The 16,197-nt window shown below is 37.4% G+C and overlaps 1 protein-coding gene across 6 annotated transcripts; it reads left to right on the top strand.

Annotated features, from left to right (window-relative positions):
* Positions 1-697: 697 nt before the first annotated feature.
* On the top strand, positions 698-15,819 carry LOC133725601 (uncharacterized ATP-dependent helicase C29A10.10c). Of its 6 annotated transcripts, none has more exons than XM_062152911.1 (22): positions 700-953; positions 2,030-2,414; positions 3,648-3,764; positions 3,867-3,946; positions 4,386-4,532; positions 4,633-4,781; positions 4,875-5,005; positions 5,117-5,239; positions 5,376-5,449; positions 6,116-6,703; positions 6,846-6,957; positions 7,119-7,256; positions 7,644-7,952; positions 8,217-8,487; positions 8,630-9,915; positions 10,955-11,357; positions 11,445-12,352; positions 12,441-12,506; positions 12,596-12,721; positions 13,396-13,640; positions 13,843-15,063; positions 15,262-15,819. In XM_062152911.1, exons 1-21 carry the CDS (start codon positions 823-825, stop codon positions 15,035-15,037), a joined length of 6,984 nt encoding a protein of 2,327 aa, XP_062008895.1. In that variant the 5' UTR covers positions 700-822; the 3' UTR covers positions 15,038-15,063; positions 15,262-15,819. The 6 variants fall into 6 exon arrangements, with proteins under 6 accessions (XP_062008899.1, XP_062008895.1, XP_062008894.1 ...); XM_062152910.1 differs by having other exon boundaries at positions 701-953; positions 15,247-15,819; XM_062152912.1 differs by lacking the exon at positions 700-953 and having other exon boundaries at positions 2,277-2,414; positions 3,648-3,775; positions 3,853-3,946; positions 15,247-15,819.
* Positions 15,820-16,197: the final 378 nt, after the last annotated feature.

The following is a 16,197-nucleotide window of genomic DNA, read 5'->3' as shown; positions in this document are numbered from 1 at the left end:
TGGTAAATTATAATTCCAACATTGTAAAAGTCATGGGTTCTATTTTCCCTAATATATGTAAGAGTGTGGTGGGTTAAGGTTTTTTTATGAGAGTAGAGTTCTATAGTTGCAAATAAAAAACTTATTCACTAGACTATATGGTCGTGGCTCGTGGGCAACCATTTATCGTTAGTTCTCTTTTATCCAAATACAATTTCATTAAACTCAATCAAGGAGTACAAGCTTATAGGGTCACCAAATCCAACCCTATAAGATTGACCCATAGAATCAAATAACTTTTAACAGCCTATGATTATGAACCCACTGAGGAGTGGGACTATGGGAGGACCAACCTCATTATAATACATAGATTGCACCATCTTCAATGCTGCTCTAGCTAGTCCATGAGCAGTTTAGTTGCCTCTCTTACGGACATGCTTCCAAGATACCAATGCAACCATTTATTTTTAATTATTTGGTTTTATCTCCATAATGTATAACTCGTACGTATAAAATTTTCAAATACATGCACAAAACTTCGTATGTACTAACCGAAGGTGTATATTTGTAATTTCTCGTCTTCTGAGGCACTCGGTCGCAATAAAACAACATGCGAAATTCGCCGTTCCCGTCTTTCAACGCAAAGGTAAAATGACCCATAAGTCCTCACCGAAGCTCCTATCCTTGTCCCCCATTGTTTCCCCCACTTTCCCTCTATAAAACCTCGCCTTTCTCGCTCTCTCACACTATAGCGCGCGCTCTCTCAATGATCTTCGTCTCCGCCAAAAACCCTAAAAATCTGTAACAAAAAATCAGAGACGGAGGCTTAGGGGAATAGCATCAATGGCCAAGAAGCTGTGCACGAGAAGAGAGCTACTGGACCGATGGAGAGGCATTGAGGAAGAAGCAGACGAAGACGACGATCGCATTGAGCCTTCTAAACGTCACCGTCTTCACAAGAACAAAGAGCAATGGTACTATCTTTCACTTCTGCATTTCAATTCGGCGTATCAGAGCCACTTTTCTTGATCTTTATTTTTTCAATTTATTTTTCAATGGCATGATCTTGGCCTTTGAAATCGGAAAGAGTACTTATGAAATGCTAGTGAACTGTGCTTTTTTGCTTGTTCAATTAAGTTGTTACTTGTTAGTAGTAATCAACTTGTTTGGTTTGAATCGGAGTAAGTATAGCAGAAGTGGATTTAACGGCAGCAACGCCGAATTTGATTGGGCGTTTAGGGAATGGAAGGATGGAAAATGTGATTATGTGTTTGGTATAAATATCAGAGAAGTGAGTATAGGTGAACTAAATTTATTGGCGGTGATACCGAATTTGATTGGGAGTTCATGTGATTATTTGTAAGTAGATAAAAAAAAAAAAGAGAGAGAGAGAGAGAGAGAGAATTTCTGTGAATTATGTTACACAAGGCCTTTTTATGCACTGGGATTTGTGTTTTCCATATTTTATATGTATGCATTTCTGTTTTTTATATGCCTATAGAAGAAGATAAAAATTTCCGGTTTGATAACTCAGTGTGATTGTAGAGGAGTATAAGAAATAGAAGGCATTAGCATGAGTGCATCTGTTGATGATTCAAATATTAGTTGTATGATTATCGTTAGTTTTGTTTTTATCGTTTCATGGGTGAGCTTCTTAATCTGACCTAGAAAGTCTTCTGCAAAAAGCCTCTTTCACAATTCAAGTTTCTTTTCAAGCACTCTATTTAGTCGTCAAAAGAATTGGAAACCGTGCATTTATTATGAGTTTATGACACAAGTCAAGTAATCATCTAGCTTTTTTGCTGCACAGTATTGAAACCATGAGAACCTTAAGTGCATCCCATGTAATAAATCACTAACTGAGGCCCCAAAACAGTACTTTACTAAATTCCATTCTAATCTTTTTGTTAGCATGTGTGCATGCATTCCTTTTAATTTTTTTGTATTCTTCTGTCTTTCTATTGCGTTCTCTTGCTGATCCTTTATTTCATTAGTTGTCTTTAGTCTCTGTGTATTGTAACATTTAGTAATCATCGTTTTATTGTGACAGGTTTGCAGATACATTTAATTTCTTGATCTGTTTGCCAAAAGAAAATCATATTTGGTGTGGGTCATGGGATTTAATGGGGCCTCTTCTGGAGACATTTTACAACTATTTTAATGATGAGCATAGTGATTCTCCTCTTAGACAACTATGGAGGAGAATCTCTGAGGAAATGCGGCAATGTATCCAGTGCATTTCCCAGCATTATCAAACCCAAGAAATGTATAGCACTGAATATGAGTCGAGTTCTATTGGACCCCTTCTGGATGTTTTGCGAAGGCTTGATGAGGAAAGGGTGACACAACACTTGATAGAGATGAATACTACATTAGCTCGAAAGGAATATGATCCTGCCCGTGATAATGCTGAAGTTGTTAGTGTCATGTATGAGGTAGATTCTCTCTTTAATTTTTTCTTATATACTTGTTTTTCTGAATTACAATTAGCCTCGTATTGATAATTGAATGTTCATACCACTTTAAACTTATTTTAACTACATAGTTCAATGCTTATTAGGAAGTGTTATGAAATAATTGAAAAGTCACTCCAGCAGTGTAATTGCACGTCACAAGAGTCATACTAGGGAGAATCTTTTTCTGGTTATGTAGAAAATGGTATTGGGTATCAATTTATGCTTAATTGCTCCGCATATAGTCCCTCTAACCATATTTTCTAAACGAACCAGGGCCAATCCGAATTGGTCTTGTAAAAGATATGCAACAGACCGAATACGTTTATTTTTCAAATTATTCATATCGTCAAGTAATCCTTTTGTTATTGCCAAATAAATGGGATATACTCATCACTCTAGTTGATTGTGGTTCTGCTCTATGCTGTTTCCTCCCCCTTTCCCCCTCTCCCTGAGTTATCTATTATCTCTATTTGTAAAGAATTTGTGTGTTTGGAAGTTCCTGACGTTTAATAATTAAATAAACCAAGATTTTACAATGGCTGCAATTTTTGAGAGATGCGAAAGCAAAAGTCTATGGGGTTGCTTTTGGATAACCTGCACCGAAGAGCGTCTTTTCATTGGATATTTGGTGTTCTGATGATCCCTACTTTTTTTACCACGACTTCTGTATATATTATTTTGCATATGAAAACTTAACTCCACATCCCCATTGTCTTCCTTGGATGCCTGCAAGGTGTTTGCGCTGCATGAGAGAAATCTCTGGAAATTTCAGAAGTTTTGGTCTCTTATCTAAGTTATTAAGCCGCCTCTTTGTATAAAGTTGGAATGGATAATTTACTTGGTTTATAGGATGTTACAGTTTGGGTAAGCTTAATATGTGCATTTTTAGTTTTAATTTTATTTATTTATGTTTTATTTTTGCTTGTGTGGGCACACACACACACATATATTATTTGTTTTAATTTTCCTTGTGGAAGCCAGCTTGATTGATAAACCTTAGGTAGCCGGACACACTAGGGACTTAATACGATACTTTTGAAGTATACATGTCTAATTGATTGATTTTGTATTAAGTTAAATTAAAAATAAAAACTCTGTTGATAGATATACCTATCGTCCCGTTTCACAGAGTCATTGAATGAATATTGATATTAATGGTCCTTCAATCTCAATCAACTTTGATTTGATCCATCCTTGTCTATTGGTTCACAGGTTTTAATGTTCCCTGTACTGTTGGATGATGGGTCCCTATTCATTGAATTTGAAAAATTTATCGAAGCAGTTGATAATATGCATGAACTGGCCTTGGCTGGACAGCAGCAGTTTCCGGTATTTAGTTGGTAGTTTTATTTCCACGTGTTCCTAATCATTCATTTATCTTAAGTAAGACTATTCCTTTTTACCTTATAAAGTGAAGCTTTTTTCTGTCAGGGTGTTTATGCATTATTTTTCTTCAAAAGAAGAGTGCGCTCTGTTGGTCATCGTTTAGCTGGTTCAATGGGAAAACTGAGGTACTGCTCATTGGAGTCTTTCTTTTTTTTAATTACTGTCATTTTTTTATCAGGCCTGTGGTGGGAAATGGGGGAGCGGAGGTTCAGGTATTCATATTGTAGTGTTTGAGCGGATTAATGATAGCTGCCTTCCCAAGTCCCAACCACCCACATTTTTTTTTGGGTTGATACTCGGATACTGTTTCTGCTATTTAATATTATTATCATTATCACATTCAAAATTACTTTAACAAGACTAGGGCTTTGTCTCTGAGATGTTGCATTTTTGCTGTATCAGTATATGACTATATGCGCATCTCTAACCAATGATTCATTTTATTTATTTTTATTTATCATTCTTTTCTGCTCTTTCTTTTCCATAACCTACCGCGTTCTTTGTATCTCTGATTGTAGTCCTGTTGGTGCCTTTTATTTATTTATTTTTACTTTTTGTGCACAGGAGAGCAGTAGACTTGGAACCCTTGCAGCCTTTGCTTAAAAAATTCATTGGCATGTTGGAAACAGAAGTGTTACCATCAACTTTGAATACTTCAAGGGCCAGAGTGCAGCTGGACCGCACATCCATATGGATAGGAGTCAAAACTCTGTACGAACTTCTGCCCAAATTCATTTGTCATCAATATTCTCTTTATAGTTTTCTTGCTAATGACTTCCTTTTTTTTTTTTTTTTAATTTCTCTTGTGAAGGCTTGGGTTCTTAGAACCTCCAGCTTTTGAAGAAGGGATATTAGAACGCTATCCCATTTTCCTTGATATTGTCCTCAATCATATTAGTGGTGATTCATCAGAGTTCTCTCATGCAGTTGCTTGCTTGAGAAAAATCTTTGAAATGCTCGGTTAGTATCTCTGTTAAAATTTCCAATCATATGTTGACATTCTGTTCAATCCTGCTCAGACCTTTTGTGTTTATCCTTGTTGCTTGGCTTAAGGGTGTGAGCTCTGGTTGAGGTCTACGTTGGCTCCTGGCGTGATGCGTGATACTCTACTGGGCCAGTGTTTCCATACTCGAAATGAGAAAAGCCATAAGGACATATTTGATCTTTTCCAGCCTTTTCTGCAGGCATGTCTAATTTATTCTGCAATTCTAATCTATATAATCCATTTTTGTTTTTTGCATGCCGCTAGTAGTTTTTTTGGACTTTATTGATAAACAGGAGTCTAATTTATGCAGTCTCTTGAAGCTTTGCAAGATGGGGAACATGAAAAGCAGCGCAGGCATTTTCTGTATTTTCTCCTCCATCAGGTGACTGTGAGCAGTAACTTCAGTGCCTTAACAAGACAAAGGGCTTGCCAGGTTCTTATTTCTTCCTCTAGATTGTCACAAATATGGTATCTTGTGCATATCTATACCACATATCTTCTCTAATTGCAAGAATTCAATTCTATTTTCTGGATTACCTTGCTTTAATGATTTCATACTGTATTCTCAGATATCGCTGCTTATTGTACATCGAGGTTACACAATGAACCCACCCTGTCCTCCTTATGAATGTGCACATATGTGGTATGTGATTTATCTTTTTTGGTCTGAGATTTACTGTAATTGATTTGTTATTATTTTGGAGGCCATTAATTGAGATTTAAATAGATGACATAAAGTTGATTATGTCTTTGCAGTTTGAAATTTCTGTCCCTTTACTTTTTCCAAAATATTGTTTGCAATTATAGCACCGGAATATTGTTGAAAATATTAGCTGGGCAGTATGGGCTTAAGTTTCTTCCTACCGTAGGAATAACTCCTATTTGTTATTTTCAAATTGATAAACAGATATAAGTTAGTTTCTTTGTAATTATTGACAAGAAAAATTAAATTATGATAGAATGCATAGGGGAATTTTTGACATGAAAGCAATTTTCTTTTGGGGTCAAGTGTTCCAAGGAAATATAGTTAATGAGCATATTGGCTATAAATTGTTGACACAAATTTTCTCTATTAATGCTCTTATTTTTCTTTCGGAAATAGAGAAGGGAGTTCATATTCCCTTCAAAATGCTCTTCGTCAATTGTTTTTGTGTGCTTTACTGGCATGAATTTTCCTTTTCAAGGGGTGAAGAGAATTTATAAGCATGTTTAGCATAATATGCATATGGGTTGGTGCAAGGCTTGATTTAATTGGTCAAGGTTCTGCATGACGTTACTGTTGCATGATTAATCTGTTTGTATTTGACAGGGGCCCTTCACTTGTGTCATCTCTGAAAGATTCTTTGCTTCACAGCTCACTAAGACAACCTGCCTTAGATCTCATACAAACTATCATAGTGTCTGATGCTGCTGCATTAATAAGTTCAGTGCTGAAGATGCACCCACCCCTTAGTTCTGAAAAAAACTTGTCTTTTCAGTTGAATGATGAAGATGAAGACGGGGTTCCATTATCACTGGATACTGAAGAGAAGGATACTAGTTCTTGGAGTGAATTTAGCTTACAGGGCAAAATTACATCTCGGGAATCTAGAGAGTGGATGTGCATTCCTATGCTATGGATTGATGTTCTTGTCGACACCAATCTCTCAGTTCTTCCAATATCATTTTCCAAGGCTGTTTTCTGGGCGCGATCTCGTTTTTCTATGGTAGAACCAGAGAGTAGTGCAGAAATGGCTCTTCCAGTCAGAACCTGGCTTTCATCCTCTGCTACAGAAATATCTCCAACCTTCGGGTGGAAGGTTCCTACTGGTTCTGATGATGGGGGAGAGGGGAAGGAGTCAAAAAACTCAATCAAAGTTTCAACAATGCCTCTTCCTTTAGTTCGAATGTTTAATAGGTTTGTCTTTCCACTGAATCCTTACACCTTTTTGATATATACATGCTGTTGCGTTTTAAAGTTGACTTTGTGCTAGGCCTTCTTTTGTGCACATAACTGTGGCTTTGGTGAGCCTTTCTGTAACACGGATGGTGTGTCACAGGTTAACAGCACATTTTGTGGTTCAAGTGGGGCAGGGGGAACTTCGTAAGCAGTGGACATGGGAACCAAGGATGGGTGAAAGCTTGTTCCTTGCGCTTATAGATCCTGATGATGTAATTATTTGATTCCAAACATTATGCTTTACCTTCAGGATACTTGCTTGCAATTTTGTTCTATCTAATATCATTATCATTCAGTTGTACTTTTATAAGTGGTTTGCATCTTTATTGTCTTTTTCTTTTTTCCTAATAACATTAATCTATACCGGATGCAGAATGTGAGGCAATTTGGCAAGTGTATTTTGGAACAGGTTTCCAATACAAGAGGTCTTTCTTGTGGTTTGAATTTCCTTTGTTCTCATCGATCTTCAGTGTCCGCTGTCTTTTTTGGCTTGAGACATGCTGTGAAACTGGTAATACTTTTGTTTCCTCGAATTTCTCGAGTTGAAGCTACTAACATATGGTCAACAACATTTAGTTCACCTATCTTCTCATCTGCCTAGTATTAAACTTTGCACATCTGTATGTGTTAAATTTTATAATGACTAGGTAGCCTGAGTTTGTAATTACAAAACCTCATATTTTATTGGATTAGTAAAAATTGAGCTTTCAATAAGCGGTCAAAATGTCTCTTCATTTAATTATTATTCGTTTGGTCCTATTGTAAACTGGAGAACATAAATTCAGGTAAGCTGTTAGTCATGTCTTAGCAGAATAAATTTCATAAACCCTACAGAATGGTTATCCTAGCTGTGATGCCTCCATTCTTTTGCTAATATTTTTTTTCCTCATTTTGCCAGGTCCAACTCGATACTGTTGTATTAAATTTTCAGACTCTGCATCATTTTTTCTTTGTTCTTCGCAAATTGCTTAATGAGGGGGATATTCCAGAATCTGACCACTTAAAAATGGCAAGGTTATCTTCCCAAGGTGGATTTCTTAGGCAGCCAATCTTTGATCCACCGGCTGTGAATGTCAGTGGGCATCCGTCAAATGTAGACTCAAAATTACTGGGAAGGTTTTGTTACTTGCTATCAGAAACTGCATGGCCTTCCATCTGTGGGTGCTTATTAGAAGGAAAAGCTTTTATTAATAACAGTGTTTGTCAGGTACTATGTTTTTGGTTATTAACTTATTTGTTTGGGCAGGTGATTGGGTAGGTTAGCTTATCCCTGAGGTTAATTGTCCTCAGGTTTTGTGATCTCTCTGTGCCTGAGAATTTTTCGTGCATGCAGTTTTAGATTTCAGTGCTATAGGGGTTGAATAATTCATCAAAGAAAAGAAAAAGAAAGTTGGACCTCAGGTTTTGTGATTCATTATAGCTTGGTTCTTGTAAGCTGTAATTCACTCTTTTTAGTTATATTTTGTTGCAGATGACTTGTGTCCGCATACTCGAGATCATCCCTTGTGTGTTTGAAAGACTATACTTTTTTAGTTATAAACCGTCCGGGATTTCTGGAACATTGGCAAATACTTGTGACTTCTCATGGCTTCATGATATTATGGATTGGGGAAAGTCATCACTTAAAGTTGTAGTCATATACTGGCAACGAACAATCACCTCCTTGCTCAAATTGCTGAAAGGGACATGTAACAGTGCTATGGCATCGACAATCAACATTATCGAAAAAATCATTTCATGTGGTGAGCTTTTTATATTGAAATACTCTGATGCAGAAAAAGTTATGTCACCATCTTGCAGTGACGTCTTTTTAGTGCTGAAGCAATGATAATTTTTCAATGTTAAAAGTAACATATTTTCATGTTTTATGCCTATGCCTTGTAGACTGTGTTTCCATGGATGAATTGATGGAACAAGTGTCGCTCCTCTCTGTCTCTTTGTCGAAGGAAGCTTCCTCTAGTATTGGAAAGACCAACATCCAGTCAAAGGGTTTATTCCCTGAAGGCCTCTCTCTTGAGAAGAAGTATTCCGTTCCATATGTGAAAAACTTGTCCATTGAGGATCCAGATGTTCAAGTCCCGCACTCTTCCATGGAGGATAACAGAAAGCATAGTAATAATATGATTGTCCTTTCTGATGATGAAACTGAAGTAGTTTTACCAAGTGAGGCAGTTTTATCTGATACTAAGATGAGTCTGTGTATGATGGATGACAAGACAGTGGCTTCTACTGTTGATAAAAGCACTTCATATAATGATTCTGTAAAGAAGAAGCTTTCTGGTGTTGACACTTCCAAGGCTTTGACTGCTTACCAGAAAATAGATGCTACAGATGCTACTGGCCTTGCTTCTCAGAAACAGGATTCTGATAGATCAATAGAAAAACAGCAACCTGTCTCTTTGATCAAATCAAAAGATGTAGATAATAGTAGGAAAGAAATAATCCCTGATTGCAATATAAATGATTCTTTTAAATTCAAGGGTACAGTTAAGTCATCTGACAATGCTGTCAGTTCCAAAAAGTTGAGTCAAGCTTGCAACAATATGTCCCTGAAAGAAGGTTGCGCTTTGTTGAAGCAGATGGTATGTGATGACGAAGAAGATCCATTAGACTCTGCTCTCAACTCAGTCAGACGCCAGCAGTCATTTGTGCCAAAGCCAAGCATTTCTGCTCCCAAGAGACAACTCATTCAGCTTCAATCTCCTTCTCAAAATAGAGCTGGCCATTTACATAGGTTGGAAGGTAGAAAAAGGTTCCAGCCTCCAAGGCTTGATGAATGGTATAGACCTATATTGGAATTGGATTACTTTGCACTGGTAGGAGTAGCATCAGCAAGTGAAAATGATAAACATAAAGTTGCAAAATTAAAGGAGGTTCCTGTGAATTTCCAATCACCTGAACAGTATGTTGGAATTTTTTGTCCATTAGTGTTGGAGGAATTTAAAGCACAGTTACATAGTTCGTTTCTAGAGATGTCTTCATGGGAAGAGGTGTATTTTGGTAGCTTATCAGTGCTTTCAGTTGAAAGAATTGATGATTTTCATCTTGTTCGCTTTGCTCATGATGTCAATGATTCTATAGCATCAAGCAGCTTTTCAGAAAATGACCTTGTATTGCTAACAAAAGAGCCCCCACAAAAATCTTCCCATGATGTTCATATGCTCGGAAAGGTATTCCTTCATTTTTTGTCATGCAACTCAAATTATTATTGCAGTTTTTGTTATGAACTTGGCTTTATCTTATGAATTATGCCTGTTCATCATCAATTTCACATCACACCGATTTGTAAGTTTTAATAGCAATCTGGATGGTGCTTATTGGTCATTGTCAAATTTACTTGATCTTTTATTGTCCACTGACATTTTAAAATTCATTCTCCGTGAGCTACTCTTCTTGACCAGGAAAGAGGGCTATTGATGTTTTTTACTTGTGAAGATTGAAATATTCCTCAAATTGCAAGAACAAATAGAATTGTGAAACCTTAATTTTGTATTTATATTATATCACTTAATTTCGCTGATGTGTTAATATTATTCTACTATTTCAATTGCACATGCTTACAAAAGTCGTACCATATTTAGCAGAGCTAGATTTATGGCTATATTTTATTTTATATTATTTTCTGTCACATTGTGAGTGTAGACCAGAAACTTCTTGAATGACTTTTTGGCTGGATATGTATGAATTATAACACACACACACACACACATATATATATATATATCAGGCGGGTTCTGAAGCGGACGTTCGCACTTTGCTAAAGTGCGGACGGCGACGCAGCGGCAGTGTTCCAGGCGGCGACGGCGGCTCGGGGCTTGGCGGACGGAGGCCGGAGGCTTGGCGGACGGTTTTGGGCAGCGAGCTCACCTGCAACTGCAGTTTCTGGGCAAGGCTGCAACCACGTCGCCGGCGACTCCACCGACTGCAGACCCGTCCGTCCGACCCCTGGCGTCCGTCCGGCAAGCTCCGCCGCTCTGTCACGCCCCGAGCCGAGCTGCAGCGTCGACGTCCGCACTTTAACAACAGTGCGGACGTCCTCTTTGGAACCGCTCCGTGTGTATATATATATATATATATATATTTATTTATTTATTTATTTATTTTCTGTATTATGAATTATTCCTTTGTTTTGTTTTCTGTATGTTTTTTTTTATAAGAGCATTCATAAATCATCGTGCTATTTCCCAAAGTAACTCCTATGCTTATCAGGTGGAGAGGCGTGAGAGAGACAATAAAAGGAGATTAAATATATTACTCATCAGGTTCTATCTTCTGAGTGGTACTTCACGCTTACATCAAGCCAGAAGGAACCTCCTTGAACGTAGTAAATGGCATGCAAGTCGTGTTATGAACATAACATCTCAACTTCGAGAGTTTCAGGCATTATCATTGATAAAGGATATCCCCTTGCTTCCGATTATTTTGAAGCCTGTCAATGATTCTCTTGATTCTAGTGTAAGCAAGGAAGTAGATCTGAGTAAATTGTCCCTACCCTTGGAGCGAATACTGAAGTCTTCGTTTAATGACAGCCAACTTCAGGCAATTAGTATTGCTACTGCAACACCTAGACGGAAGAAAGATTTCGATTTATCTCTTATTCAGGGTCCTCCAGGTTTGTGATTTACCTGGTCTTACATTTATCAGATCTAAAATGTTATGCAGCATTTTAATTGGGTTTAATTTCATATATCATATGCAGGTACTGGTAAGACAAGAACTATTCTGGCCATCGTCAGTGCATTGCTTGCTTCTCCTCCACAGAAGATAGATTCTGAAAAAAAATTTCTTGATAGCAGTTCGAAACGAATTTCAGTTCCTAAGATTAACCAGGCTGCTGCTATCGCAAGGGCGTGGCAGGATGCAGCCTTGGCTAGACAACTGAATGAGGATGTACAGAGGAATACAAAGTCTATAGAAAGTTCCATGAGAGGTAGGGTACTCATATGTGCTCAATCTAATGCTGCTGTTGATGAGTTAGTGTCAAGGATTTCTAGCCATGGCCTGTATGGTAGTGATGGAAAGACATATAAGCCATATCTTGTAAGGGTTGGAAATGTGAAAACAGTTCATCCGAATTCGCTTCCATTCTTTCTGGATACAATTGTTGATCAACGTTTGGCAGATGAGAGGATGAAATTGAATGATACAAAGAACGATTTGAGTTTGGAGTCTTCAATTGCATTGCGTGCTAATCTAGAGAAGTTAGTCGACCGTATTAGATTCTATGAAGCCAAACGTGCTAACTTAAGTGATCATAATACTGACCTTAAGTCCTCGGATGATACATGTAAGGAGGATGATGGGAAGGAAATGTCTGATGCAGAAATAGCATTCAAGTTGAGAAAACTGTATGAGGAAAAGAGGCAAATATATAAGGATCTCAGTTCTGTTCAGCAGCAGGAGAAGAAAATTAATGAAGAAATCAAAGGACTTAGATATAAACTGCGGAAGTCTATACTAAGAGAAGCTGAAATAGTGGTAACTACGCTAAGTGGCTGTGGGGGAGACCTTTATGGTGTGTGTTCTGAATCTATGTCAAGTCATAAGTTTAGCAGTCCATCTGAACATACCCTTTTTGATGCTGTTGTTATTGATGAAGCTGCTCAAGTAAGCTTTCCTCATATAGTATTTAATCTTATTATCAATGCTCTAGAGTCTAGATTATTCCTTTAAGCATTGCTTCTTGTTACAATAGGCCCTGGAACCTGCAGCTCTGATTCCTCTTCAGCTTTTAAAGTCAACTGGAACCAAATGTATCATGGTAAGGACTAACAAGTGTTAAAATTATTGGATATGAGCTTTCTTTTGTTGTATTAGGTAGTGCTGAACTTTGAAATTTTAATGTTGAAGGTTGGTGATCCAAAGCAGCTTCCTGCAACAGTTCTCTCAAATGTTGCTAGTAAATTTCTATTTGAGTGCAGCATGTTTGAACGTTTACAAAGGGCTGGGCACCCAGTTATTATGCTGACCAAACAGGTAGTGTAATTTTGCCTTGCCCTTGTTGGTTTTAGCTTCATTGTTGTAACCTTATCAGACTGCTTCATGTTTTTTGACAGTCAAAATTTTATCATTTTAAGAGGGTGTTAGTGATTTAGTGATCCAGTCAGAACCCTTTATCTCCTTTTCAATGGAACATAATAAATCATAATTCTTATATAGTTTCGCTGCTGTACCTCTGGACATTGGATCGTGTCACTGCCACCTCTAGTGGCACTCGTGTGTTGACCTTTGAGAACTGAGTCTTTCTTGATGGTTCATATTCATTAGAAATGTCATTGGTTTTCAAATGGCTTATAGACTTCAGCAGTTTATTTATAAGTCCTTTATGGAGCCTGTTTTGTAGCTCAGTTCCTTTACGGGCTAATTGTACACTTTCTTTTTGTCAATAAAATTTGTTTCTAATAAGGAAAAAAAAAGGAAAACAAATATTCGTTAGAAATGTCATTGGTTTTTATACATCTTTGCAAATATGTTTGGCCTGATTAAACAATTGAATGGAACCTTCTATATGCTTTCTACTATAGTTACTCTTACTTTCTATTGTTATTGCTGCTACTTTTTCTATGCGAGGTGGGCTATGCCTGTTTACTTTCTGTTGTTTGGAATGTGGAGATATTTTCTTACACATTTTACTGTTGGTAACTTGGCAGTATAGGATGCACCCAGACATATGTCTGTTTCCTTCTATGCATTTTTATGAGAAGAAGTTGCTGAATGGCGACGATGTGTCTAGCAAATCAGCACCATTTCATGAGACTGGAGGTCTTGGACCTTATATTTTTTATGATGTTATTGATGGGCGGGAGCTTCGTGGTAAGAATTCTAGTGCCATGTCCCTATATAATGAGCATGAAGCTGATGCTGCAGTTGAATTACTCAAGTTTTTAAAAAAGAGGTACTAACTCTTTTTTCTTCAAATTGAACTGACTTCATTGATTCTTTAATTAGTGTATGTTCATATCCCCTATATTAAAATGAAGTTAGATTATCTATCACAAGAATATAGTGAAATTAAATTACCCACTGACCTTTTTGCTCAAGAGTACTTGTTGATCTTGATTGATTGCTTAACACTATGGTGGATGTGTGTTGCTTAGGTACCCTTCTGAATTTCATGGTGGAAGAATTGGCATCATAACTCCATATAAGTCTCAACTGGCACTTCTGCGTTCTCGTTTCTCTAGTGCATTTGGATCTTCTATCATAGAGGATATGGAACTTAATACTGTTGATGGTTTCCAAGGTCGGGAGGTTGATATACTAATACTTTCCACTGTTAGAGCAGCAGAACCAAGCTCTGCTGCACCTGGAAACAATTCCAGCAGTATTGGATTTGTTGCTGATGTTAGAAGGATGAATGTTGCTCTGACGAGAGCCAAACTTTCACTTTGGATTTTGGGAAATGCAAGGACTTTGCAGACGAACCAAAACTGGGCTGCTCTTGTAAAAGATGCTAGAAAGAGGAATTTGGTTATAACAACTAAAATGCCTTACAAGTACACATTTGAAACAGCTCTCCAGAAAAATTCTGGCAATCATTTATTAGAGTCGCAGCGTAGTCAGAAGATCCATGATGCTACTCAGCATGCGAAAAGAACTGATCGAAGTGCAGATGAAGCACTTGACAGAAGAACAAAGCGCTTGGGTCCTGTTCCTCAGAGTAACAGAAGACTTCATGGAGGTGAAAAAGATGTTTCTGGAACTAAAGAGCATGTCAGATCTAAAAATGTAACGGATGGTGAAATCCGTCCACTTGGCCACAGTAAAGTTTCCAAGGATGTTGGGTCTGCAATGCCACAAAAACATGTAATGGATGGTGAAAGTACAGATAAGGAGAGCAGAAAAAGGAAAAATAGTTTGGAGAATACTCAAATGGAGAATACTCAAATGGGTAAAAGAAAAGTTAAATTTGAAAATTCAAAGAGAGATGCAGATAACTCTGAACAAAGAGGAGGTGATGGGCTTCGTCCTATTAAAATGCAAGAGTCGAAAAGAGCTAAGAAAATTTCCGAGGGTGATAGAAGCCAGACAAATCAGGTTTCAGCTCCCACAAATCAAATGAAGGATGCAAGTGATGGAGGTAGAGGTTCAAATCAAGCTGGAACTTCTCAAGATTTAATTGCAAAAAGGAAACAACAGCGTGAAGCTGTTGATGCTATTCTTTACTCGGCTCTGATTCCTTCAAAGAGTTCCAAGTCTGAAACATCAATGAGACCTGTACCTGCCAAAAGACCTCTATCTTCCTCAACTGCAGGTGGTGGCATAAAACCAGCAAAGACAAGGAAAGATTAACTCGAATGTTCTCATCCTTTAGCTAGGTATGTCATCTCTTTTAGGGCAGCAGTCTATGAATACATACACTTTAATGGCGTTTGGGCACTTATTTGTCCCATCATATGATTAAATGCCTCTTAGAAAATGAGCATCATATATAAATGACGGGTTTAAGTTCTTCCATTTTATTTATTTATTTGTAAGCAAATTTATTTGCATGTTTGCAGTGTTTATTTGGCCAGCATTTCGACTCTCCGTTTCCTCTTGAAGCACCGAGACAATGTACCCAGGAGACAACCTACTAGGTTTTGGGCTGGAGCCTACTCTGCCTGTTCATCTGTTTGAGGAACCAGATTGAGAATCTCGTAAGCTCTGTGGCAGACTGCGATGAAGATGTCCAGCTGACTGCTGGCTTAATACGAGGTACTTGGTTGATTCCCTCCGCATTATTCCTTCAGAACATCCGAAAGGATTGGAAATACAAAGAGCAGGATACAGGGCTTTTGAAGTGAATGAGTTCCTCTGAAATTTGGAACTCCATTCGTGCACCATTGTAAATTAGTCTTTTGATTGGTGCAGTATAACTACACATTAGAATTCAGTTGAAATCCAGTAATCCACTGCGGTCGTCTATAGGTCTGTAAATATCAGTTTATGTAAATACTTATTGCCTCATACAACGAAAGCAAGTTTTGATCACAGGTAGTTTTATAATTTATTTGACAGGCCTCATGTACTTAACCAGGGTGCTGTGCTAGCTATACCTAGCATAATCTGATCATTCATCAATTTTATTTGTATGTTGTGTGTTTCGCACTATTGAGGCACATGAAAAACAGAAATAGTCTAACGACCGGTCGGATTAGCACTCCTTCCCTTTCAAAAATAGGAAGTTAATCTGTGAATGATTCATTTGTATTGAAAATTCCGGTATGCTATACTATATTTTTATTTTTATTTTTTGGCTGAACAATCATTACTTACATTTTATAATCTACATATCTTTTTTTTTCCTTTCTAATATGCAAGACACAATAAAATTTAATGTATGGATGTACGAAGCACTGAAGGGTATTGCCATTATTTGTCAAAAACAAAAAATACAGAAGAAAGAGTTGGAACTATTAAAGAAACACCAACCTATAATCCGAGGCAATCTTTGAATGTCACTTTCGTTT

The sequence above is a fragment of the Rosa rugosa genome, chromosome 1, assembly GCF_958449725.1.
Source record: "Rosa rugosa chromosome 1, drRosRugo1.1, whole genome shotgun sequence".
Lineage (NCBI taxonomy): Eukaryota > Viridiplantae > Streptophyta > Magnoliopsida > Rosales > Rosaceae > Rosa > Rosa rugosa.
This window is presented reverse-complemented; position numbering and strand designations above follow the sequence as displayed.

What these genes read in the sequence shown, in the direction of transcription:
- LOC133725601 (XM_062152911.1), top strand. Translation starts at nt 823, where the DNA reads ATGGCCAAGAAGCTGTGCACGAGAAGAGAGCTACTGGACCGATGGAGA. An exon ending in CAAGACAAAGGGCTTGCCAG is followed by an intron (nt 5,240 to 5,375) that starts GTTCTTATTTCT and finishes CTGTATTCTCAG; the next exon opens with ATATCGCTGCTTATTGTACA. An exon ending in CGCTTATAGATCCTGATGAT is followed by an intron (nt 6,958 to 7,118) that starts GTAATTATTTGA and finishes TACCGGATGCAG; the next exon opens with AATGTGAGGCAATTTGGCAA.